The following is a 26,695-nucleotide window of genomic DNA, read 5'->3' as shown; positions in this document are numbered from 1 at the left end:
TGACTAAGTGTCCTTTGATTGTCCTTGAGGTGTAGATTGTAAACGTGACAGCCGATTTAGGCTAACTGGTTTCTTGGATGCGGTCAGGTGTAGAAGATGTTGCAATTATTATGAGATCTCAGTTCGTTGGTAGATTTCTGGTAGAGTTGGCTTCATGAACTGGGCAACAGTCTTATTCGAAAAGAGAGAGAGGGAGAGAGAGCAGCCCTCAGATTGTTGTCTCTGCTGAAGACTTTCTTGACACTGCCTGTGTCACATGCAATCTCTCTCTAGTGACTGGCAGCCTTGCCTTGAAATACTTCACCCATTGTGTATTTCCAAGAGGTTTTGGGTGGGTCTGTGTGTAGTAGCCATTGTTTCAATATCCAATACTTTGTATTTTTAATGTCTCTTCCTTAGACAGTTACGAGTTTCGATGGGTGTCTGGGTTATAGGAAATGTCTCTCTCTTCACACTGCCTTGAGGGTGATTTGTTGATTTCTCACCTTCAATTTGGAAGGTGGCATTGCATTTTTAGGCAGATTGCTCTGTTTCATTTCCAATTGCAAAATTTCCAGTCAGTTGAAAATTGAAAAAACATATTTTCAAAAATAAAGAGGCTTAGCCTCGTAACACCTCCTCATCACAAAGAAATGAAATGAGATTCACTCTCCCTTTTGTCTTGGACAGGGGCCCCACATAGTCCACTAACACCTTGCTGAATGGTTTCCCAAAAGCCAGCATAGGAATCATCGGTGGAGGTTTTATTGCAGTTTGAGGTTTTCCTACAACCTGGCAGGTGTGGCAGGTTCTGCAAAACCTTGCTGCATCCCTGTGGAGATGTGACCAGTAAAAACGCTGGCTGATGTGGGCTCGGGTTTTTCATATACCGATATGCCCAGTCATCAGGATTGTACTGCTAGCCTTAATATTTCCCCATGGTATCTTGGCAGCACCACTGCCTGGATCCTCTTTTCAATTGCAGGGCTATAAAGGATATCCACTTCCTCATCAGCAAGTCATTTTTAATGCAGTAGCATTCAGAGCTTGCTTCTTCCTCAGCTTCAGTTTGGGCTGCCTGAACTAACTTTTTAAAAAAGGGTCAGCTTGCGGAGCCTCAACCAAGGAAGACTTATTAATTACCTCAGAGATAAAAGCAAAGAACTGCGGATGCTGGAAATCCAAAACAAAAACAAAAATAGAAATACCTGGAAAAACTCAGCAGGTCTGGCAGCATCAGTGGAGAAGAGCACAGTTGACGTTTCGAGTCCTCATGACCCTTCAACAGAACTAAGTAAAAATAGGAAAGGGGTAAAATATAAGCTGGTTTAAGGTGGTGGAGGGGGGGAGGGTGTTGGGACAAGAAGAGCTAGGTAAAGGGCCAGTGATAGGTGGAGATAACCAAAAGATGTCACAGACAAAAGGACAAAGAGGTGTTGAAGGTGGTGATATTATCTAAAGGAATGTGCTAATTAAGGATAGAAAGCAGGACAAACAAGGTACAGATAGCCCTTGTGGGGGTGGGGTGGGGTGGGGTGGGGTAAAGGAATACTAAAAAGGCTAACAGGTAGAGATAAAACAATGGATGGAAATACATTTAAAAATAATGGAAATAGGTGGGAAAAGAAAAATCTATATAAACTATTGGAAAAAACAAAAAGGAGGGGGAGAAAACGGAAAGGGGGTGGGGATGGAGGAGAGAGTTCATGTTCTAAAATTGTTGAACTCAATATTCAGTCCGGAAGGCTGTAAAGTGCCTAGTAGGAAGATGAGGTGCTGTTCCTCCAGTTTGCGTTGAGCTTCACTGGAACAATGCAGCAGCCAAGGACGGACATGTGGGCATGAGAGCAGGGTGGAGTGTTGAAATGGCAAGCGACAGGGGTGTCTGGGTAATGCTTGCAGACAGACTGAAGGTGTTCTGCAAAGCGGTCACCCAGTCTGCGTTTGGTCTCTCCAATGTAGAGGAAACCGCATTGGGAGCAACGAATGCAGTAGACTAAGTTGAGGGAAGTGCAAGTGAAATGCTGCTTCACTTGAAAAGAGTGTTTGGGCCCTAGGACGGTGAAGAGAGGGCAAGTGAAGGGGCAGGTGTTGCATCTTCTGCGGTTGCATGGGAAGGTGCCGTGGGAGGGGGTTGAGGAGTAGGGGGTGATGGAGGAGTGGACCAGGGAGTCATGGAGGGAATGATCCCTACGGAATGCCACCGGAGGGGTGAAGGGAAGATGTGTTTGGTGGTGGCATCATGCTGGAGTTGGCGGAAATGGCGGAGGATGATCCTTTGAATGCGGAGGCTGGTGGGGTGATAAGTGAGGACAAGGGGGAGCATATCATGTTTCTGGGAGGGTGGAGAAGGTGTGAGGGTGGATGCGCGGGAGATGGGCCGGACACGGTTGAGGGCCCTGTCAACCACCGTGGGTGGAAAACCTCGGTTAAGGAAGAAGGAGGACATGTCAGGGGAACTGTTTTTGAAAGTGGCATCATCAGAACAGATGTGGCGGAGGTGAAGGAACTGAGAGAATGGGATGGAGTCCTTACAGGAAGCGGGGTGTGAGGAGCTGTAGTCGAGGTAGCTGTGGGAGTCGGTAGGCTTGTAATGGATATTGGTGGACAATCTATCATCAGAAATTGAGACAGAGAGGTCAAGGAAGGGAAGGGAAGTGTCAGAGATGGACCATGTGAAAATGATGGAGGGGTGGAAATTGGAAGCAAAATTAATAAATTTTCCCAGGTCCCAACGAGAGCATGGAGCAGCACCGAAGTAATCATCGATGTACCGGAGAAAGAGTTGTGGGAGGGGGCCGGAGTAGGACTGGAACAAGGAATGTTCCACATACCCCATAAAGAGACAGGCATAGCTGGGGCCCATGCGGGTACCCATAGCCACACCTTTTATTTGGAGGAATTGAGAGGAGTTAAAGGAGAAATTGTTCAGTGTGAGAACAAGTTCAGCCAGACGGAGGAGAGTAGTGTTGGATGGGGATTGTTCGGGCCTCTGTTCGAGGAAGAAGCGGAGAGCCATCAGACCATCCCGGTGGGGGATGGAGGTGTAGAGGGATTGGACGTCCATGGTGAAGAGGAGGCAGTTGGGGCCAGGGAATTGGAAATTGTTGATGTGACGTAGGGTGTCAGAGGAATCACGGATGTAGGCGGGAGGGGACTGGACAAGGGGAGAGAGAAGGGAGTCAAGATAGCGAGAAATGAGTTCTGTGGGGCAGGAAAAGGCTGACACGGTCAGTCTGCCAGGACAGTCCTGTTTGTGGATTTTGGGTAGGAGGTAGAAGCGGGCCATCCGAGGTTGGGCGACTATCAGGTTGGAAGCTGTGGAAGGAAGATCTCCAGAGGAGATGAGGTCAGTGACAGTCCTGGAAACAATCACTGACCACTGACCCACCTATTTCCATTATTTTTAAATGTATTTCCATCCATTGTTTTATCTCTACCTTTTAGCCTTTTTAGTATTCCTTCACCCCACCCCACCCCCACTACAGCTATCTGTACCTTGTTTGTCCTGCTTTCTACCCTTAATTAGCACATTCCGTTAGATAATATCACCACCTTCAACACCTCTTTGTCCTTTTGCCAGTGACATCTTTTGGTTATCTCCACCTATCACTGGCCCTTTACCCAGCTCTACTTGTCCCACCCCCCTTAAACCAGATTATATTTCACCCCTTTCCTATTTTTACTTAGTTCTGTTGGAGGGTCATGAGGACTCGAAAAGTCAACTGTGCTCTTCTCCACCGATGCTGCCAGACCTGCTGAGTTTTTCCAGGTATTTCTGTTTTCGGTTTTGTTACTTATTACCTCCTTAGGATCCTCTAGACTCCCAAAAGAGGCCTCGGATAACCAGACGGTATGATCATCTGTCTGCTGTACTACTTCATCCTCCTCTGATGGAATTTGTCTAACCATAGACTGGGTTACCACACAGTCAGGGAAAATGCCAGGCACTTTCTCCTCAGCTCTTCTGTCTCCCTGATCTTGGTCGGCTTCTCTGAGACCAATGGGGCTGCTATCACTTTTGATCCTGCCAGGTCATTGCTGGAGAGCAGGTCGACCCCATCAACAGGCAAACTGGGGATGACTCCCATGTTCACCGGTCCTGACACAAGGTTGCACTCCAGGTGCACTCGGTATAAGGGGGTGGACATGTACCCTCCTTCAATACCCTTTACCTTTGCACTTACTGCACTCGTTGGTGGAAAGGTCATGCCTTTTCCCAGCAGTAGAGTTTGGTTGGTCCCTGTATCTCTCAGGAACATCTATAGGCTTACTTAGCTCGCTTTGGGGAAATGTGGCCACTCTTCCTGATGATACAAAATCCTTGTAACTCTCAGGAATTTTAAAAAAACTCAAATGCACTCACAACAAGGTATCTACGTGGATTTGCTCTGCACTCAGAGCCATAAACTGGTCTGCTATGCTCTCTGTCTGAATCCCATTTTCTGCATGGGGTTTGGGTGCTCTAACAAATCCCACAGGTTTTTCTTGTAATCTCCAGCAATCAGCACAGAGGTGTCCTGTATTGCAGCAGTGAAAACACATGGGCCTCTTGTCCTCACTCCTCTTCTCAGCACCATCCTTTCTGGCCTGAGGAGGGCCCCTGTTTTTCCAGCTGTCCCTTCTCTCCCATGGATGCTCAGTTTCCAATCACTCTCCCACCTTCTATCCTTCTCAGTTGCTTTGGGGTGGCTAGGGAAGGGTTTGCTTTGGGATGAAGGTTAGTGGAAAAGCTCACAATCATCAGCCAAGGTTGCTGCCTGGCTGGCCCCTGTTACTCTCTGTTTCTCTATGTGAGTTCTTATCAGGAAGGGTATGGAGGTTGTGAACTTCTCGAGGAGAATTATTTCACAAAGGTTTTCACAGGTGGCTTCAATTTTAAGCGCCGGTACCCATTGGTAAAAAGCGAGCAGATTAAGCCATTCAAATTCCAAGTACGTCTGATCAGATCGTTTTCTGCGGGTTCAAAATTTCTGGCAGTATGCCTCTGGCATTAGCTAGTATGCACTTAAAATAGTCCTTTTTGCTGCCTCATAGCTTGTTGCACTTTCCTCGGGTAAGAGGGAGTAAACTTCATGAGCTCTTCCTGTTAGCCTGCACTGCAACAGCGGGGACCAGTGTTGTGCTGCCCACTTTAAATGCTATGCTAACCTTTCGAAAGAGATGAAGAAGGCGTCCACCTCTTCTTAATCAAATTTAGGGATTAAATGGGCAAATTTGAATACCTCAGCCTTTAAACCTGAGCTAGGTGTGGTTTACTCACCAGGGGTGTCTTCAATGGGCACAGTGGGATCCTTTGTTCTCAGCTTGGCTGTTTTAATTTAAACTCTAAGATAAAAGCAAAATACTGCGGATGCTGGAAATCCAAAACAAAAATAGCTGGAAAAACTCAGCAGTTCTGACAGCATCTGCGGAGAGGAACACTGTTAACGTTTCGAGTCCATGTGACTCTTCATCAGAACTAAGGAAAAATAGAGAAATGCGGTGAAATATAAGCTGGCAGAGGGGGGTGGAACAGGTAGAGATGGATAGGGGGCCAGTGATAGGTGGAGGCAAAGAAAAGATTGCCAAAGATGTCATAGACAAAAGGACAAAGGGGTGTTGACGGTGGTGATATTATCTAAGGGATGTGCTAATGGGGACATTAAGGGTAGCAAGCAGGACAAGCTAGTGGCAGATGGCCCTAGTGGGGATGGGGTGGAGGGAAGGGATTGAAATGGGCTAAAAGGTGGAGATAAAACAATAGATAAAAATAAATTTTAAAATAGATGGGAAAAGAAAGATATATTTTTTTTAAATTATAAATTATTGGAAAAAGGGGGATCGGAAAGGGGGTGGGGATGGAGGAGGAACAGCACCTCATCTTCCGACTAGGCACTTTACAGCCTTCCAGACTTAATATTGAGTTCAATAATTTCAGATCATGTCCTCCATCCCCACTCTCTTTCCGATCCCCCCTTTTCCAATAATTTATAATTTAAAAAAAATATTTTTCTTTTCCCACCTATTTTAAAATTTATTTTGATCTATTGTTTTATCTCCACCTTTTAGCCCATTTCGATCCCTTTCCCACCACCCCACCCCTACTAGGGCCATCTGCCACTTGCTTGTCCTGCTTGCTACCCTTAATGTCCCCATTAGCACATTCCTTAGATAATATCACCACCGTCAACACCCCTTTGTCCTTTTGTCTATGACGTCTTTGGCAATCTCTTCTTTGCCTCCACCTATCACTGGCCCTCTATCCAGCTCTACCTGTCCCACCCCCCGCTACCAGCTTATATTTCACCTCATTTCTCTATTTCTTTAGTTCTGATGAAGAGTCATACGGACTCGAAACATCAACTGTATCCGTCTCCGCAGATGCTGTCAGACCTGCTGAGTTTTTCCAGCTATTTTTGTTTTAATTTAAACTCCCTTTCCTTTACTCTTTCCTGGAATTCTCTCTCCACCTTCCATTCCTGCCTCTCTCTTTCTCTTCTTCCCTTTCCTCAAATTCCAGTTCCAATTTCTGCTGCTCCAATCTTAATTTCTCTGCCACTAATTTATTGGTTTTAGTATTCTCAATTTCCACCCCTAGTTGTTTTAAAATTTCTATTTTCCTGGTTTTCGGGTGGAAATCCATTTCCAAGTGCTGAGCTATATGTTTTAATTATTTTAAGGACAATGCCTTTAACTTCTCTTCGGTTCTCTCATCTTGTTCTAGGAAAGCATTGACATCAAATTTGGGCATTTTAATACTTTAGTATTACAGATCCAAGAAAACCTTTTGCAGTTTTAAAATTGCTTTGGAAAGAACAATTTACTTATCGAAGTGCAATTCTTCTGTCAGTCTTGGGAACAATCCCGGACACAAGCTCCCAATTTTGTTACGACCAGGTGAGAAGTGGTGAACTGCTCCCCTCTATTCACCCTCCTCGGTTGGTCACAACAAAGGTTTAAATACCTTTGTTATGAGGATATGCCTTTTCCAAATCAGAATATATTTAACTATTCAAGCTGTGAGCAATAAGGAGCCAAAAACACAAAGGCCAGAATTTTACGCGTGAAATTGCAGGAGATGACGTCTGGCACGCATTCTGAAGCTATCATGCTCATTCTTTAGGAGGAGATAGAAGTTATACTTCCTGATCACAATTGTGTGTTAACCAGTACTTGCAACTTGTTAAAAGAGGTTTTGTTTTCAGATAAATTAATCATTCTGAGTTTTTTGAAAGAAACCTGGTCAGAGCCTCTTCTGGGTATGAGAGGTATAGGTACACAATTGGCCATTTTGGTGCGAAAATTCAACATTTAAATTAATGGTACGGCCTGCTGAGTAGTGGGGCTTGATAATTCGCTCATTCCTCCCATCCCAGTCATAACACCAGTACTCTGCATTTTAATGTCTCTTCCTTAGTTACGAGCTTTGATCAGTGTCTTGATTATAGGAAATGTCTCTCTCTTCTCGGTTGGTTTCTCACTTTCGCCTTGGATTGTGGTCTTGCAATTTTAAGCAGTTTGCTCTGTTTCAGTTCAAATTGCAACATTTCCAGTCCATTGAACGTTGAAAAATCATATTTTCAAAAATAAAGGGACATAGCCTCGTAACAAAGGAGGGGCTCTAACCAGAAGTGAGCAGATTCCTCCAGGTATGGTCCCACCAGGGCTTTGTGTTGTTGTAGCGTTATTTCTATTCCCTTGCACTCTAATCTTCTAGCTGTTATGCTCAGCTGTACAAAAATCTTGGGCTGCAACATTTCCTTTCCCACTTCTTTGCACAAACCCCTCCCAAGGTCAATCCCTGCACAGGGGAACAGTGGGACAATGTAAATCACCTTCAGTATGAATGGGTTTATGGGAGGGTAATTCAGAAGCACTTCATCTGGCTTCGGGAACTGGGGAGTAGTATTGATTAGCTTGGGCTTTAAAGGCCTGTAAATTATAGGAGGATGGAAAGATTAAGGGAGGTGAGGCTTCTTCATTATTGAGATTGTAGAAAAGAATGAATTGAAGTGGAGAGCTGCATGTTGTGCTTTGAGTTCAAAATGGGGGTGGGGGGGGTGATAGGAGGAGGGCACAATTGAACATATGTGTCAATGCAAAATGATTATTGAAATCATTTTTTATTTAGTTCATAGGACAGTTGCAGCTTCCCTGTGAAGCATCAAACTATAATCATTAGCCTGGGTGCTAATCAAAAATATAATCAGGAACTTTAGCAGTGTGACCAATGAAACAACATACCTGCCTAGCCATTGTGAATGGTTACAAATTTTAGCGCACATTAATTTGGTTTATTACAGGGTACACACTAGCTGTAATGAACGGGTTTCAAAACAATAATAAAGGTTGTGGGTTCAAGTCCCACTATAGACACTTGAGAAAATCCAGACTTACACATAGAAGGTGTTGATTTTCAGATGTACCACTAGAACGAGGCACCACCTCCTCTCCCTCAACCTTGCGCTCTCATGAATTGCAATGTAAAAATGACCAGATAAGTGCAAGTGAACCTACAAGATCCCATGACATTAGAGTAGGGGAGATTTCCTCCGTGACCTGGCCCATATTTCTCCTCCACCAATGTCACTAAAAAGATTTTCTGGCTATTATCACATTACTGCCCACGAGAGCTTGCTGTGTTCAAATTGGCTGCCACATTTCCTATATTACACAATGATTACACTTCAAAAGTACTTAATTAGTGCTTTCGGACTTACTGAGGTTGTTTAGTGCCCTAAATGCAAGTCCTTTCTCAAAAACCCAACTTGAAGTTCAAAATGAAGGAATTGGTGATACTTGCTTTGTTAAAATCATATCTGTTCTTTCCAGTATCTATAGCTTTTCTCTGTGTAACTCACTCGGTAACATGAAAATTTCCCAATTATGTCATGTCACAGTACTCAATATCCTTCTTCTAATGTCCTTCATCTTCCGACTAGGCACTTTACAGCCTTCCAGACTTAATATTGAGTTCCACAAGTTCAGATCATGAACTCTTTCCTCCCTCCCCACCCCCTTTCCGATCACCCTTTTTCCAATAATTTATAATTTTCTAAAAATATATCTTTCTTTTCCCACCTATTTTAAAATTTATTTCGATCTATTGTTTTATCTCCACCTTTTAGCCCATTTCGATCCCTTCCCTCCACCCCACCTCCACTAGGGCCATCTGCCACTTGTTTGTCCTGCTTGCTACCCTTAATGTCCCCATTAGCACACTCCTTAGATAATATCACCACCGTCAACACCCCTTTGTCCATTTGTCTATGACATCTCTTCTTTGCCTCCACCTATCACTGGCCCCCTATCCAGCTCTACCTGTCCCACCCACCTCTACCAGCTTATACTTGACCTCATTTCTCCATTTCCTTAGTTCTGATGAAGAGTTATACGGACTCGAAACGTCAACTGTGTTCCTCTCCGCAGATGCTGTCAGTCCTGCTGAGTTTTTCCAGGTATTTTTGTTTTTGTTCCTTCTTCTCCTCCCTGTCTCTCAAATTCATTCTTAGCATTCTTGGGCCAGGTATTACCTTGTTTAACTGGTTTCACTGGTTTCAGGCTCTAATTCAACAGTCTAGCACCTTGAAAATGGATGACCAATACATCACACAACCTGCTCTACTTAAATAGACAAACATCGAGGATTTTGATGCCAATTCTATTAGCAGGTGTAACTTATGCGCACAAAACATTCTCACCGCACCTTAAAAGTAATTCAATGGTCTGAATCCTGTGGTCCCAATAGTGGCAAACTCTGAGACGTTCACCTCTATTGAACTCCCCAATGGAACCTCAACTTTTGGGAGCTGACTTACACCAGGGCCTGGACATTGCGATTCACCAGGAGAGGCTCCAGGGGGTGAATGCTGATGGCCCCAGTTGGACCTGCCGGCATGTAAACTTGAGCTGACTGCCCAGTACTTAACCAGTTGTTTACACTGATTTATTTAGGGGTATTTTTTTCATTCATTCATGGGATGTGGGCCTCACTGGCTAGGCCAGTATTTTTATTGCCCATCCCTAATTGCCCTTGAGAAGATGGTGATGAGCTGCCTTCTTGAACCGCTGCAATCCATGTGGTGTAGGTACACCCATAGTGCTGTTAGGGAGGGAGTTCCAGGATTTGACCCAGCGACAGTGAAGGAACGGTGATATATTTCCAAGTCAGGATGGTGAGTAGTTCGGAGGGGAACTTGCAGGTGGTGGTGTTTCCATCTATCCGCTGCCCTTGTCCTTTTAGGTGGTAGGGGTCACGGGTTTGTCACTAGAGCCTTGGTGAATTACTACTCCGGCAGCCCAGCGCCCCCTGCCTGACACCCTGGCACCTCTGCTCTGTTCACTAACCCTCCGTGCCCCACGGCACCTCCTGCTCAGCTCACCCTTCTCTGCCCATCCTGGGCACTGTTCACAACCCCATCCCAACCTCGGCACACTGGCTTTGCTCACCCCAGCTCCATTGGCACCCTGTTCCCCCCACCACCCCCCAGCTCTGCTCACTAGCCCCACCCTAGCACCCCCAGCCTCTCCGGCTCCAAGTCCAGCTGATGTTGGAGAAGGACCGAGGTGACGGAGTGCTGGGGGAGCAGAGCCAGGGATGACGGGGAAGCATAGCAGAGCCACAGTTGCCATGGGGGAGCTAGAATTAAATGTTAATAAAGAAAACATTAAAGATGATTAAAAACACTTAAAAACACTTGTCATTGAGCTGAAGGCAAACCTCAAAGGGCATGTCTTCAGTTCATCATGTCAAAGGAGGCGTGGCTACACTGGAACTGCGCCACATCACTTGGCCTCCCCACATATCTCACTGATGGATCCACACTGCAGCTGGGAGAGCAAGTTCCTGCTGTAGCCAGTGAAAAAGCTGAAAATGTATTTTAAAACACAGCCGGTGACATACACCTGCACTTCACCACTGACTGTAAAATCTGGGCCATTGTGCAAAGCACAGGGAAGCTTCAGAATGAATAGGGGCTTTATAAACACTGGAAAAATATGGAGCCTCACATCCTACTTCCTGTAAGGACTCCATTCCATCGTCCCAGTTTCTCCATCTCCGTTGTATCTGTTCTAATGATGCTACTTTCCAAAATGGCACTTCTGACATGTCTTCCTTCTTTCTCAGCCGAGGATTTTCCCCCCAACAGCAATTGATAGAACCCTCAACCATGTCTGACCCATTTCCCACCCTCCTGCCCTCATCCCTTCCCCTTCCCCTCCCAGAACCATGATAGGGTCCTCCTGGTCCTCACTTTCCACCTCCAACCTTCATATTCAAAGGATTATCCTCCACCATTTCCGCCAACTCCAGCATGATGCCACCACCAAACACATCTTCCCCTCACCCCTCTGTGAGCATTCCATAAGGACCGTTCCCTCCGTGATGCCCTGGTCCACTCCTCCATCACCCCAACCCCCTTCCCAAGGCACCTTCCCATGCAATTGCAGGAGGTGTAATACCTGCCCCTTTACCTCCTCCCTCCTCCCTGTCCAAGGCCCCAAACACTCCTTCCAGATGAAGCTGCGATTCACTTGTACTTCTTTCAATTTAGTATAATACATTTGCTGCTCACAATACTGTCTCCTCTGCATTGGGGAAACTAAATGCAGACTAGATGACTGCTTTGTGGAATACCTTCATTCAGTCTGCAAGCATGACTCCAGCCTCCTGGTCGCTTGCCATTTCAACTCACCAGCTTAATCTCATGCTCAAATTTCTGTCTTCGGCTGTCTGCTATCATGTTCCAGTGAGGCCCAATGCAAGCTGGAGGAACAGAGCCTCGACTTCCTATTAGGCACTTTGCAGGCTTCTGGACTCAACAATGAGTTCAGTAACTTCAGAACATGAATTTTTCCCCCCTAGATTCTGTATCCTGTTCTCATGTTTTGCTTTCAGACAGTGCTGCTCTTTATTCTGCCATTAACACCCATTTTGGATCAAAGACTAAAGATAGTCTTTAATACTATCATTACAACTCCCTTTGTCTTGTGTTCCACGACATTTTTGTCATTTAATCTCTTCTGCCCTCCAACCTATCCCGAACCTTCTATTCTGCTCCACCTGCCCCTCCCCCCTTTCTCAACAGCCTAAAGCCCCACCACCTTTCTACCTCTCTCTTGTTCTGAAGAAGTCATATTGGACTCAGACCATTAACTTTTGTTTTTCTCTCTCCACAGATGCTGCCAGAGCTGCTGAGTTTTTCCAGCATTTTCTGTTTTTAGTATAATAATATTAAGCCATTTAAGGTGGAATCTGATCTGCCAGTGCTCCCTGAAGCTTGACATAGGGCACTCTTTAATTGGAGATATATATTTAGCATCCTCAGCGGAACTGGTTCAACACTGAATAGATGCTGTGTGGGGCAGACACTGAGGACTTGAAATTCTGAGTCAGGCGAGTTGCCACCAGAAGCGCGATGTGACAATGAGATCCCGAGGATTGCTAACCCTCTTGGATTGCCCTCCCGGAGCTAAAGATTAATTACCCAGACACTCCTGAAAACAATCAGGGAACAAAAATGAGGGACACCTTTTTCTCTTGTTTTGCTCTAGCCAGACACAGAATAAACATTAGGGTCCCAACATACCCAGGATGCAGTGTGGCATGCATACTATGGGAACATTATACAATAGTTTCCAGAGCACATGGCATTGTGGGTCTTACAGCCACCATTGTTGACTGAATGAAATATCATGTGACCGATGACAGAGCATGGCAGGGCGGGGTTAGAGAGAACAAAAACAGCAACTTGTATCTTCATCATAGTAAAACAACCCAAGGCACTTCAGAGGCGTGTTTTAAGATAAAATTCTACACTGAGCCACATAAGGAGATATTAGGGCAGATGACCAAAAGCTTGATCAATGAGCTAGGTTTTAAGGAGTGTCTTAAAGGATGAATGAGAGGTTTAGAGAGGGAATTCCAGAGTTAGAGGCCTTGGCAGCTGAAGGCAATACCATCAATGGTGGAGTGATTAAAATCAGGGATCCTCAAGAAGCCAGAATTGGAGAAGCACAGATTAAACAGGGCATTTAGGATTGGGCAGAATCAACATGGATTTATAAAATGGAAATCATGTTTAACAAACCTGTCAGAATTTTTGAGGGTGTAACTAGCAGAATAGATAAGGAGGAAGGGATGGATGTGGTATATTAAATTTTCCGAAAGCTTTTGATAAGGTCCCACACAAGAGGTTAGGAAACAAAATTAGAGCACATATGATTGGGGGGAATATTTTGGCCATGGATTGAGAACTGGTTAACAAACAGGAAACAGAGAGTAGAAATAAATGTTTCATTTTCAAGTTGGCAGGCTGTGACTTGTGGGGTACTTGTGGGGTGCAAGATTCAGTGCTTGAGTCCCAACTATTCACAATCCAGATCAATGATTTGGATGTGGGGATTAAATGTAATATTTCCAAATTTGCTGATGACGCAAAACTAGGTGGAAGTGCGAGTTATGAGGAGGATGCAAAGACACTTCAAGGGGATTTGTAGAGGCTAAGCAAGTGGGCAAAAAATTGGCAGATGAAATACAATGTGGAGGAATGTGAGGTCATTCACTTTGGTAGGAAGAGCAGAGGTACAGAGTATTTCTGAAATGGTGAGAGGCTGGGAAGTGTTGAATTTCAGAAGGACTTTGTTCATGAGTCACTAGAAGCTAACACGCAGGTACAAGAAGCAATTAAGAAGGCAAACAGTATTTTGGCCTTTATTGCAGAGGATTTGAGTATGGGAGTAAAGATGCAATTATATAGAGCCTGGGTGAGACCTCACCTGGAGTATTGGCTGGAATTTTCCACCACTGTTAGCATCCGGCATCATGGCGGGCATGAGCAGACAATATGGCAGGAAGGCCAAAAATCGGTTTCATGCCGTTGCGAAACCAGTTTGCGATCATCTGCTCCACCCATCCATGGCAGGTCGCCTTTCCCACCTACGTACATCAGGAACCTAATTTCAATGTATTTGCATCTCATCATCTTGCCTGCCCGTCAGAATCACCCGCCCCCCACACTGGATCATCCGGGATTATGCCGACATGTTTCAAAACAGCATGTAAACGGCGTGCACCTGGCGAGCTGAACTTCGAGGGGAACTCGGAGGTGATGCACAGTAACGTTACGCAGCGCTCGCAAAGGTCGCCCCTTCAGCTTCAAGTAAGAGGCGTGCGTATTTAGATGAGGGCACAGGTAAGTCACTTTTTCCCGGCTGGCTGACGGTGCGATGCCAATCCAAGGGCTGCACTGTGGTTGGAGCTGGGGGGATGGGCAAGACAGCATGATCTGATCGTAGTGCACAAGCACATGCTGGGGGATGGGAGGGAAGAGGCCACACATTAGGGAAACCTTGTATGAAGTGAGCATTCTTCCACAGCTGAGACAATTCAGGTGCTGCTACATTGCCATGCTTGGAGTTGGGCTTGGAGCTTTTCTGCCCAATCAAGCAATGCAAAGGCATGAAAGTGCTGCCAAATTCTCCAAAACCTTTCACCCTTGGGTGCAGACTGCAAATGAATGAGGGGTTTAGGGGATAGCAGGGCAATTGGAATGACTGGGCATGTTGTACAATCTCCTTGCTAAAGCTGGACGTGGAGCAGTCACTGGTGGAGGTGCTCACAGCCCCTCACAATGTCATCATCCCGGTTTGGACCAGTCTCCCCCATGATTCAAGCTAACAGTGCAGCCTTGCAGTGTGGGTTAGGAGAATGCCTGTGCCTGAGCTGAGAGCACAGCATGCAGTCCAGTGGGCAAAGCTGCCGCCAATCGGTCAGGTGGAGGGCAGAGGTGGGTGAAGTTTTGGGCAGCCATGCAGCGCACTAAACTCTGGTCATCCAAGTGGTGGCCAGCACTCTCCAGGATGCATTAAGGGGCCTTCAGACTTAACCAAGAGAGGTTCTTGGCACACTCATGCAAAACCACACGTCTCTCTCTTTCATCGTGCAGGAGGAGTACATCAGGAACATGGATAAAAACAAAAAGCTAAAAGCTACTGCGGATGCTGGAAATCCAAAACAAAAACAGAATTACCTGGAAAAACTCAGCAAGTCTGGCAGCATCGGCGGAGAAGAAATCAGTTAACGTTTCGAGCCTTCATGGCCCTTCGGCAGAACTGCCAGTTCTGCTGAAGGGCCATGAAGGCTCGAAACGTTAACTCAGGAACATGGAGCCTGCTGGACCTAGCTGTATGCCCCATGGCTAACAGGCAGCTGAGACACAGGAGAAGAGAGTGACGGAGGCGCCTGGCTGGGCAGAGGGTGGAGCAGCATCCCCTGGAAGAAGGGGTGGCTATGGCCTCTGCATATGCCACCGAAGAGCCACAGCGAGCTGTTGCTGGTCAGCACCTAGCTAGACCCAGGGTCTATAGATGCCACCTTTGACTCCTGTAGATGACCGAGAACCAGTGTCGCTGAAGACTGCACATGCCTAGGGAACTAGTTAGTCACATCTGCCAGCTGCTGCAGGGTTTAGTGCCATGGGGACATGGAGGGCATCCACTGCTAGTGGCCATGAAAGTGACCGTGGCGCTCAATTTTTATGCCAGTGGCTCCTTCCAGGGGTCCACAGGCGACCTCTGCGGGATCTCGCAAGCTTCCACACACAAGTGCAGCCAGGAGGTCACGGGCACCATCTTTGCTAAGGCACAGAACTTTGTGCATTCCACCCAGGATCAGGAAAGCCAGGAAGCAAAAGTGCTGGGATTTGCGCAGATCTTAGATTTTCCACAGGTGTAGAGTGCCATCGACTGCACTCACGCGGCGTTTAGAGCTCTGTGGCAACAAACGGTCAACTACGTCAACCCGCAAGGGCTTCCGCTCACTGAATGTTCACAGCAAATGTGTCCTGCAGGTATGCACACGGTTTCCAGGGAGCGTGCACAACTCCTACATTCTCAGGTGTCTGATCCCTGACATCATCCAGGGTCCACAGAGGCTGCAGGGATAGCTCCTCGGGGACAAGGGCTACCTGCAGAGGCGGTGGCTGATGACACCCGTGTGGCAGCCTCAGACTGCAGCAGAGCGGCACTGTAATGAGGCTCATGCAGCAGCTCACACTTCAGTGGAGGAAACCAGTGGAATATTGAAGGTGAGGTTTCGGTGCCTGGACTGGTCTGGTGGAGCCCTGCAATACAGTCCGCAGTGGGTGTCACGCATCGTCATCGTGTGGTGCGCTCTTTACAACCTGGCACTGCAATGGGGAAAGGAGCTGGCTGAGGAGGAGATGGAGGAGCTGCATGTCTTCTCCAATGGGGGGGACGTTGACAGGGATGAGGGTGAGGTGGTCCTCGAAGGCGAGGATGACAATAGTGAGGGCCTCATATTGTCCAGACGAGGCAGGCGTATTCGAGAGGCCCTTATAGCTGTTGGATTCATGGAGGTTGATGATGACGTGCAGTGAGGAGACACCATAGGTCCTCACATTGCATCTGTGAATGTTTGACTACTATCTGGCTGATGGAAGCTTGCTTGCACTCTGTAAACAAATCTCTGTGGAGATGCAGTGGGGAAACTTTAACTTCTCCTGCTCCTACGGCATCCTTCATGAGCTGAACCCTTCAGGACCAGACAGTCACCGGACACAGATGCTGATGGGATGGGGGCGCCAGCCACACCTCAAAGGTGCTGGGAGCACACAGAGAGAATGACTGAACTGTGCAGCCGGCCTAGGACATTCTGGTAGCAATGACAAGCCCTATCGAGGTGCAGGTATGACTGATGTGACCAGTGACAGTGAAGACGCACCATCAGTGTGCTGGGAAGGTTGCACAAAGCACAAGGAAAAGGCCCTGGACTGAGACACCTGCCTTTATCTTGTGCAGGAATCAAGGTTTCGCTTCAGACTGACATGAACACAGCTCATCATAACAATGAGCCATAGACAGGGAGACATTGTTGGGAGTTTATTTTCAATAGTGAACATTATGTACAAGTGATTAACAACCATGCCCATGCAGCGAAACAACATTTTCTTAACCTTCCTAACCCTGTCACTATGTCTTGGTGCTCCCCCGACATCCACAGCAGAGGTGGAGGCAGCCTGGTGACTGCTGCACCCTGTCTGTCATGAACTTGATTGTCATCCTCGGGGGGGGCTGAGAACTGACGGGCCCCGTCCTGCTTTCAGGGTCCTGCTGTGTGGCAGTGACACCCTCCTTGGCCTGTGGAGCTGGAGCTGCTGGGATCACAGGAAGAGGGGATTCAGATGGGCTGGACACTCCCAGAGTCACCTGGGTGGATGGCCCCGGGGGGTGCACCTGCTGATCCTCCTCCCTATGGGTGCCTGAGGGCCCCTGGCTGACTCCTTGAGGAGAAGGGGAAGCTGGAGTGAGATTGAGCTGCCCTGCACCCCTCTTGCAGTGACACTGTTGGAGGCCAACTATGGCATCAATAATGGAGTTGAGCCCACGCAGCAGTGCAGGACTGATATCCTGGACCAAGGTCTCCATGGCGGCCACCATCCTATCAGTGTTGACCTCGGTGCATTGGCATGCCAGCGCTAACACCTCAAACTGAAGGAAGACGGACCCCTCCCTCGTGCCTTGCAATCTGAGGAGTGCAGCGGACATCCCTTCCTGATGGGTAAGGGTAAAATGCCCTTTCTCCCGTCCGCCACCGCACTTTGTGCAAACCTGGGACAATGTGTGCAGTTTTGGTCTCTTTGGCTAAGGAAAGATATACTGCCCAGAGGAAGTGCAACAAAGGTTCACCAAACTAACTCCTGGGATGGAGGGATTGTCTTATGAGGAAAGATTAATTAGACTGGTCCTTTATTCCCTGGAGTTTAGAAGAATGAGAGATGATCTCATTCAAACATATAAATTTCTTACAGGGCTTGACAGGGTAGATGCAGGAAGGATGTTTCCCCTGGTTAAGGGCGTCTAGAACCAGGGGACACAGTCTCAGAATAAGGGACAGATCATTTAGGACTGAGGTGAGCAGGAATTTCTTCACTGATAGGCTGGTGAATCTTTGGAATTCTCTGCCCCAGAGGGCTGTCACTGAGTATGTTCAAGACTGAATCAATAGATTTCTAGACATTAAAAACATCGAGGGATAGGGGGATAGTGCAGGAAAATGGTGTTGAAGTAGAAGAGCAGCCATGATCTTATTGAATGGCGAAGTGGACTCGAAGGCTGAACGGTGTCCTGCTGCTCCTAGTTCTTATGTTCTTATTTCAGAAGGTTGTGAGTCTGGAGGAGTTTACAGAGATATTGAGGCAAAAGGCAAGGTGTTACTTAAGTGTGAGTAAATGTAGGTGAGTGAGGTGAACAGGATTTGCTGTGAGTTGGGACATGGGCTGCAGAGTTTTGGAAATCTCTTCTTACAGAAGGTAGAATGTGGGAGACTGGAGACCATGGGATAAGGTCCAACCAGAGCTGGCAGTTCTCCTGCCACTTGATCAGTGACACAACCTACAATCATAGACTCAGCTAATTTTAATATCATTGGGTGGGATAGTAGCATGAATCCCACCTTCAATTGATACACTGCCCCTTGCAAACCCAGGAAGTTCATGGGAGTGTAGGAAGTACGTATGAGAGCACAGCCATGAGGTTTAAAGCTGGACTATTCTCAAGGGAGAACCAGGAGGAGGCGAACTGGAGAAAAGACTCTAAAAAGAACAAATAAAATAAAAGCAGCAAACTTCTGAGACAGTCTTATAGATAGTCTTCTTACTGAAATCAGGCATGGGAGTTGAGGAGAGGGATATTGCAGGAGGATGACTGGGTGGCAAGAGGCCCATCAACACTGCAGACAGGGACATGTGAAAGGAGTTAACACAGGGAGTGAGTGGCAATGCTTTAGGACCCTTCTCCAATGCGGGGAAAAGTTCACTGACCTCACAAGGTCAGCAAAAATAAATGTGAGTTGTAACGTTAACTCTGGGCAGGATATTGAGGTCGGCGAGCAGGGGGCGGAGCCCGTTCGCCGACGCGTAAAATGATGCGGGAGGACGTCGGGTGGAACTCCCGATGGTGCCCCGCATCATTTCAATTTTCAGGTCGGTGGGGGTTCAGCTGAATCAGTTGTGTGCCCGCCGACCTGTCAACGGCCTACTGAGGCCATTTAAAAACTAATTAGACTAGTTAATGGACCTACCCATCCAATCTTAAGGTTGGAGGGCAGCCCAGGAGCCCTGGCGGGCTTCAGAAAAAGCATGAAACCTCATCCATGGGCAGGATGAGGTTTCATGTAGGTTTTTAAAATTAAATAAAAGTTCACTTAAAAGTGATGGACATGTCCCAACTCATGTGACAGTGTCACATGAGGGGAAATGTCAGGGAAATTTTATTTGAATGCATGTACCATTTTTAAATTTGGCACCAATCTCCCTGAGGCAGTACTTAGCCTCAGGGAGATGAGTACGCTCTTTCGCGCACATGCACGAAAGAGTGCACTCCCAGCTCAGAGAACTCCCCCCCACCCCACCCCCCCCCCCCCCCCCCCCCGCCTCGCCCACACAGGGAGTGAATTGCGCTTCCTGGCGGACATCACGCTGGGTGGGCCTTAATTGGCCCACTCACGTAAAATGGCGGCGCGCCCCCACACCCGCTCCTGAACTTCCCCCCCAACGGGGGAAAAATTCTTCCCTCTGTTTCTCTCTCCACAGATGCTGCCTGACCTGTTGAGTTTTTCTAGCATTTTCTATTTAATTTTTTAAAAAAATTCTAAACTGAAAGCAGTCTTGAGAGAAACTTTGAAATGAAGCTAACAACCTCAAAATCATAGAGCCACAATTTTTGTTGGAGATCAATCTAAGGTAACTTGAGGGTCTTTATATAAACACAAAAAAACACAGGGCTACAATTCAAGCACCAGCCTTTCTTCAGCTGCTCCTCTAAATACACCTGCTTTATGACAGCATAAATTGGGCTAAATGTACTGAATTTAAGGATATGCAGAATGGATTAAATGAGGTAGGATGGGAGGACGCTCATGCAGAACATAAACCCTGGCATAGACCAATTAGACTGAACAGTTTATTTCTGTGTTGTAATTCAATGTAATTGAGGACAGACATCATCATCCGGGCAAAGCTCATCACTTGCATGGCTGCAATGTAGCTAGGGATGTTCGCTGATGCACAATGTTCAGCACCATTTGTGACTCCACATCTTACACTGGCACTTACTTCCAGAGGAATACAGAATAGATCATAAATAGGGCATAAAATGAGTGGATCCCCTCTCTCCTCCCCAAATTCTCAACCCCTCCCAGATAGAGTTTCTGCACTACAAAAGGTGGAGAGAGGGGTAGAGATGCAGGGAGGGATTTCAAGAGGTTCTGAGTCCAGGCAGCTGAAAACATGGAAGCCAATAATGGAGTGATGAACATCGGGATACTTAAGGGGCCAGAATTAGAGGTGTGCAGAGATCTTGTGGGGTTCTTTTCATTCTTTCATGAGATATGAGTGTCACTGGCAAGGCCAACATTTGTTGCACATATCTACCTCTTGAGAAGATGATGGTGAGGCACCTTCTGCTGCAATCCATATGGTGCCACAGTGTGTCGGTGGTGGAGGAAGTGAATGATTGTGGATGGGATGTCAATCAAGTGGGCTGCTTTGTCCTGAATGGTGTCCAGCCTCTTGAGTGTTGTTGGAGCTGCACTCATTCATGAAAATGGAGATATTCCCTCACACTCATGACTTGTGCCTGGTAGATGGTGGACAGCCTTTGGGGAGTCAGGTGGTGAGCTACTCACTGCAGGATTCCTAGTCTCTGACCTGCTTTTGTAGCCACAGTATTTAGATGGCTAGTCCAGTTAAGTTTCTGATCAATGGCAACCTACAGGTTGTTGATGGTGGTGAATTCAGTGATGATAATGCCATTGAATGTCAAAGAGCGATGGTTAGATTCTCTTTTGTTGGAGATGGTCATTGTCTGGCACTTGTGTGTCACTTACTACTTATGAACCCAAGCCTGAATGTTATCGAGATCTTGCTGTGTGCAGGCAGGGATTGCTTCAGTATCTGAGGAGTCACAAATGGTGCTGAACATTGTGCAACCATCAGCGAACATCCCCACTTCTGACCTTATGATGGAAGGGAAGTTATTTATGAAGCAGCTGAAGATGGTTGGGCCTAGGATCCTACCCTGAGGAAGTCCTGCAGTGATGTCCTGGAACTGAAATGATTGACCTCCAACAACTGCAACCTAGGTATGACTCCAACCAGCGGAGAGTTTTCCCCATGAATCCCATTGACATCAGTTTCTCTAGGGCTCCTTGATGCCACACTCGGTCAAATGCTGCCTTGATGTCAAAGGCAGTCACTCTCACCTCAACTCTGGAGTTCAGCTCTTTTGTTCATGTCCGAACCAAGGCTGTAATAAGGTCAGGAGCTGAGTGACCCTGACGGAACCCAAACTGGGCATCAGTGAGCAGGTTGTTCCTGAATGAGTACCAGTTGAAGGCACTGTCAATGACACCTTTCATTACTTTGCTGGTGATTGAGAGCAGACTGATGGGGTGGGTAATTGGCTGGATTGGATTTTGTAAGGAGATTCTTATACCTTAGATTTGACCAAATCTATGCTGTAACTTGACTGAGTTTAACATGCAGCATGCCTTGAAAGGCTGAAAGCTGGGTTGATGGACAACTTCCGTAAAATGGAAATGATGTGGTTTCAAACTATTCCTACTAAACTAAATGCAGTTGCTTGAGTAAGGAACCATCATTGTCTGTGGCAAGTATTAAGCATAAGAACTGGACAATGGACAAGGTTACAATCAGGACATTTGCATCTCTAATAAGAAAACAGATTTTGAGAGTATCTGCCAACAAACTTTCAACTTCTGTAATCCTTGCAGAGATAATGCAAGTCCACTGGCCACAGATAAGGAGAAGAGACACCAATGATTGACCATAGTCAACATGGCCTGAGGGGGCCTCCCAAGCTCTGAGGCATAAAGATAGCAGTCCAAGGACACACGAGGCTGCTACAGTGAGTCATGTAACTTGATTGGTCACAAAGAAAGAAGAATGTACTATTCACTGCGAACTGCCTACTACGTGGGTATGGATGCTCATCTTGCTTGCATGTCAAGACAGTTACCCTGACATCTTTGACCCCAGTTGCCTGTTCCATCATGGGTCTGAACTCTAAGTACTGTTAGACTGATGTAAAATTAAGTAGTTACGAGTCTTAGGGTGGAATAGTCCAGTCTCGTTGGCAGCGGGTGTCATGGCGGATTGAGCAGACAATATGGCGGGAAGGCCAGAAATCAGTTTACAATCATCCACTCCGCCTGTCAATGGCGGGCCGCGTTTTCTTCCGCTGCACGTCAGGAACCTAATTTCAATACTTTAGCATCCCATTATAAGCCCTGCTCGCTGGAATCGCACCCCCCCCACAACCCCCCACCAACCACCCTCACACTGATCCTCCGGGCACCCTGGCATGATTACATGCTGATGTGTTTCACAATTGCACATAAGTGATGTGCACCTGGCAAGCTGTACTTCACTCAGGACTTTGAGGTTTAATTTGCTGACCTTGTTTTGGGCAGCACTCAGTCACCAGGCTTCGCAGGCAGCACCACATCACTTTTAGGGGGGCTCACAGGCAGGTCTCTACCCACCAGACCAGCCGTAAGGTGGGGGTGGCTTTTCAAAGGCTGCAGGACTAGGTCTTGCCTGGGGAAGGGGGAGAAGTGGGCTCAGGCAAGGGAAGAAGCTGCAGGTTGAGGGCTGTACTGGGGAAGGGGGGTATCCCAGAGTGTGTGTGGGGGGCACGTGTTGATCTGTGCAAGTGGTGAGGGTGGAGGAGGCAGTCTCCAGAGATGAGGCCAGATGGAGATGTGAGGGTGTGTGTGAAAGAATGAATGGTGATGTCCTTTGAGCTGGCAGTGAGTGAGATGCCTGTGAATGTGTAACTGGTTTGTGAGTGTGTGAGTTTAGAATGATGAGATGGTTGCCTTACCCTGGCAACACAGATGAGATCATTCATCCTCTTCCTGTACTGGATGGCCAACCTCTTCTGTGCAGCGTTGGCACTGACCACCACATGCACTGCCTCTGAAGCTGGAATGGTGAGACTGATGGGCCTCCTGTGGGCAGAGCAGGGGTAGAGGACATCACGGCCTCCAAAAGGCATCCCAGTGACAGGTCACTGAACTCTTCTTGGCTTTCAGGGTCATGCCTACACTGAAGCTGTCCTGGGCTACAAACATTCAGATCTGTGTATGCAGCTTCAGTTTAGATATGGCACCTGGAGTGAGGAATCGGTGAAGTAACGGCATTGTGGGCATTTCAGAGGTCACCCACCAGCAAGACAGCGTGTTCCTGTGGCTGCATAATTAATGAGGCAGGAAGCAGATGATACGATGTGAAAACCTGTCATTGCGGCCAGCGGGCAAAATGTCATTTTTCACGCCCACTACTGCACTTCGTGCAATTCTGGGACAAATTTGTCCTGCATTTTGTGGAAAAGACATATCTGGACAAATTCTACATTGTCAGGTATGTGCCAGTGTTGTAGCTGTACTGAAACAGCTTGGCTAGGGGCGCGGAAAGTTCTGGAACACAGGTCTTCAGTACTAAAGTTGGGATGTTGTCAGGTCCTATGGCCTTGGCTGTATCCAGTACACTCAGTCATTTCTTGATATCATTTGGAGTCAACTGAATTGGCTGAATACTGGCATGTGTAAAGCTGGAGGAGGTTCTGGATTTAGGGAGGGGCAAGGTCATGGAGGGAGCTTCAAAGTAAGGATTAGAATTTTAAAATCCAGGCCTTGCCAGACAGGGAGCCAGTGTAGGTCAGTGAGCAGGACTTGGTGAAGGTTAGGAGACGAGGAACTGAGTTTGGTATGAGCTCAGGGTTATGGAAGGAGTGTGGCTGGCCAAAGTGGGGTGGCACTGATGAACAGTTCATGGCCTCAGCCTGACATTCTTCATGAGCTCACATCAGCCACACTGACACACTTCCCCAGCTCAGCAGTCCCCGAGTGGCCTGGTGCCAGTATTAATGCTGAAGTCACTGCAAGGAGCTACACTGAAATTTGTCCCAGGAGAAAACACCCTTTTCCATTCTTCTTTCCATTGAGACCTGCCCAGTCTGCATCCGATGAACCCGTCCAACAACTGAACATCTTGACATTGGATTGTTTCTACTCTCAGGATGGTTTCATTTTGACATTTACTTACTGTGTTTTTTCCCATTTGATCTCTGAGACTGGACGCACTTTTCCTTATCTTGAGAATCTAGGAGAACAATAGCAGCACAGTCATTGCTGGGGGTGGGTTTAATTATTTTTCAAATCGATAATGCAGCAACTCCTGCCTAATTATTGTGAATAATTGATGTGGAGTTGACCAACTGGGTTAGGGCGGCTCCTGCCCAGTAACACCTGTCTTCACTGACTTTTGAGCTTGAGGTTCCTCCTGCAGACAAGCCCCAGGCCTAATTTTAATGATGACATCATTGCGACTTTCATAATGATGCAGGATGAGACTCACCATGTGTCAAACCTGCCAGAGAAACCTGGTGGGATGTAATGGAGTGGCCAGCAGGGACCAGGATAAGTGTGATTTGGGGATCAGGAAGAAAGCCTTGGGCCTCCTCATGTCTCCTCTCCCTCCCCGCACTGGCATCTGTTTGGGACCACTGCACCCCAAAGCCTACTCAGCCCTTGTAGAACTGAGTTTATTTTATTTTAATGCTGTTCAGACTTAGTTGTCACATCCTTAAGTATATTGGTTAAAATGGTCTTCTATATGTAACATAACCACAAAAGCATGACGGATAGAGCTCAGTTGAATGTTGGCTAGTTTTTACATGTCATGACGTGTTAGATAGCATTGAAAAGGACAAATTCAGACCATATAAAGATCCTTTGTTAAAAGTCGCTAGAATGTGGATAACCTCAAGGAGGCTGTTAGCCTTTTAACAGTAATGACTGTAAACATGTCTAGTCAAATAGCTGTGAAATGGGACAAGTGAATATTAATCTCGTTAAGTGGTCATTGTTGATGAATAAAGAGTAAGGAAGCAGGAATCTGGATTCCCCTGAATAACAATTACAACAACCTAAACCAGGCTCAAGATACCATCATGGAAGGACAGTTAGGTAATGACTGACCAATTGGATGGACAGAAATGGGGTTTTATCTAAAATGGTACAGAGCCAAGCTGGAACAGTGTACAAAATAAGGATTTGTAAGGTACTAAGTGCGCATCATCATCAAGAAAAAGAGAAGACAGAAGATAAACTTCAGACTTTTCATATTCCAAGGTCCAGGACTACGTGCTGAGGGGCACACTAAAGCTTGGGGCAGCCGCTGCAAAGGTGCAATGGGGTTAGGTCGCGACCTAAGACCTTTTGACCATCGTGAACTGAGGGGCTGAGAATGGTATAGACCCCTCGGACTGTAGGACTCACATTGAATGTATGCAGTGAATATTACATGTGTTCCAATTGTATTGAAGCACCTCAGAGTGCAACATGATCTATGTAGACAACTTAAATACCATTGCGCTGTCTGACTGTCTGTTACGACCATTTTGAAATGTCTGTAATTTTCATTGATTGTACTGAAGCACTTCAGGGTGCAACATGATCTTTGTGGAAAACTGAAATATGATTGCACTTTTGGTAATGACCACTTTGAAATGTTTTGTAATGTTCTTTCAGATATTTTATGAATAAAGTATATTTTTGCAAAAAAAAACTTCAATCAAGAAACAAGGCACCCAGTCAACTGGGGGCTGAGGACCAGTGTTCCATCATGAACACGATTGCTGACCACTGTCTGTCACTTAGTATCATGACTTTGTGCTTATTGTGGAAAAATTAATAAAGTCTGTGAAGTTTGTGAAAACAGCCTTGCACCCATGTGGTTTTGTAGCTAGTCTGAGCTGGAAGTCCCTTTTTGATTAGCTCTCCCAATTTAGCCTGTAATTGCAACTGACCTAAGCCCTACAATTAAATTAAAGCAAAAGCCAGATCTTACACACTTACTTTATTCCGGGGTCCATTCCTTTTGGTGCCTGGCAGTGGCTGGCTCCCCCCTCAATTCCCATGCTAGCCACATCATTCCTGATGACTTTGAGCTAGACACTGATATCAATTATTTAACTTTTAACCAGCCAGGCCTCACTTCTTTCATAACTGGAGATGCAGAAGAGATTTCACAAACAAATTAGCATATTGATGTGGTATTACCTGGAGCATCCTCAGGGTCAGGCTTGACTGCAATCTCTGTTCTTCCCAACTCTCTACCATCAGTACCATCTAAAAAAAAGTTTCCACAGGATTTCAGTGTGTGCGCGCCAAGCCTCGCAGGATGAAGAACCAGAAAAAAAGATATGCTCTCCAAATAATAAATAAGTTCATAGTTACTTTCAAACAAATACTCGTCTTCCTTCCATGCATTGTTGACAGTTGACAGATCTGAAAAAGAGCCAAAGAGGTGATTGATGAAGGAACAAACAGTACATATTGTGATCATATGTCTTTTACGTCATATTTGCTTACAGTCATTTATTATTGGGTAAAGTGAGGAAATGTGATGCATTTTCAATATGTTCCTCAAATATTCACAATACAACATTCACACATTACGTCAAACTTGAATCTTAAGCTGCGTTGCTTTGAACATGTTACATTGCACTGTATAACACATTGTGTTGTATCATGTGGTATGAAGTAGCATTGCATTGTATTGTGATTGTGTTGCATTGGGCCCCATTTTAAGAGCCAAGTTGTTATCATTTTTAACACATATAAAGG

At 46.4% G+C, this 26,695-nt stretch overlaps 1 protein-coding gene across 1 annotated transcript in view; it reads right to left on the bottom strand.

The window, feature by feature from the left end:
• The window catches only part of ehf (ets homologous factor), a 91,654-nt gene that overhangs the window by 13,549 nt on the left and 51,410 nt on the right, over positions 1 to 26,695 (bottom strand). The window contains exons 5-7 of the mRNA XM_078547851.1: positions 26,306 to 26,356; positions 26,129 to 26,197; positions 24,111 to 24,167 (exon numbers count right to left, since the gene is read on the bottom strand). Coding sequence (XP_078403977.1) covers positions 24,111 to 24,167; positions 26,129 to 26,197; positions 26,306 to 26,356 — 177 coding nt within the window. The remainder of the gene's footprint in view (positions 1 to 24,110; positions 24,168 to 26,128; positions 26,198 to 26,305; positions 26,357 to 26,695) is intronic.

This window comes from Cetorhinus maximus, chromosome 9, assembly GCF_964194155.1.
Source record: "Cetorhinus maximus chromosome 9, sCetMax3.hap1.1, whole genome shotgun sequence".
Classification (NCBI taxonomy): domain Eukaryota; kingdom Metazoa; phylum Chordata; class Chondrichthyes; order Lamniformes; family Cetorhinidae; genus Cetorhinus; species Cetorhinus maximus.
This window is presented reverse-complemented; position numbering and strand designations above follow the sequence as displayed.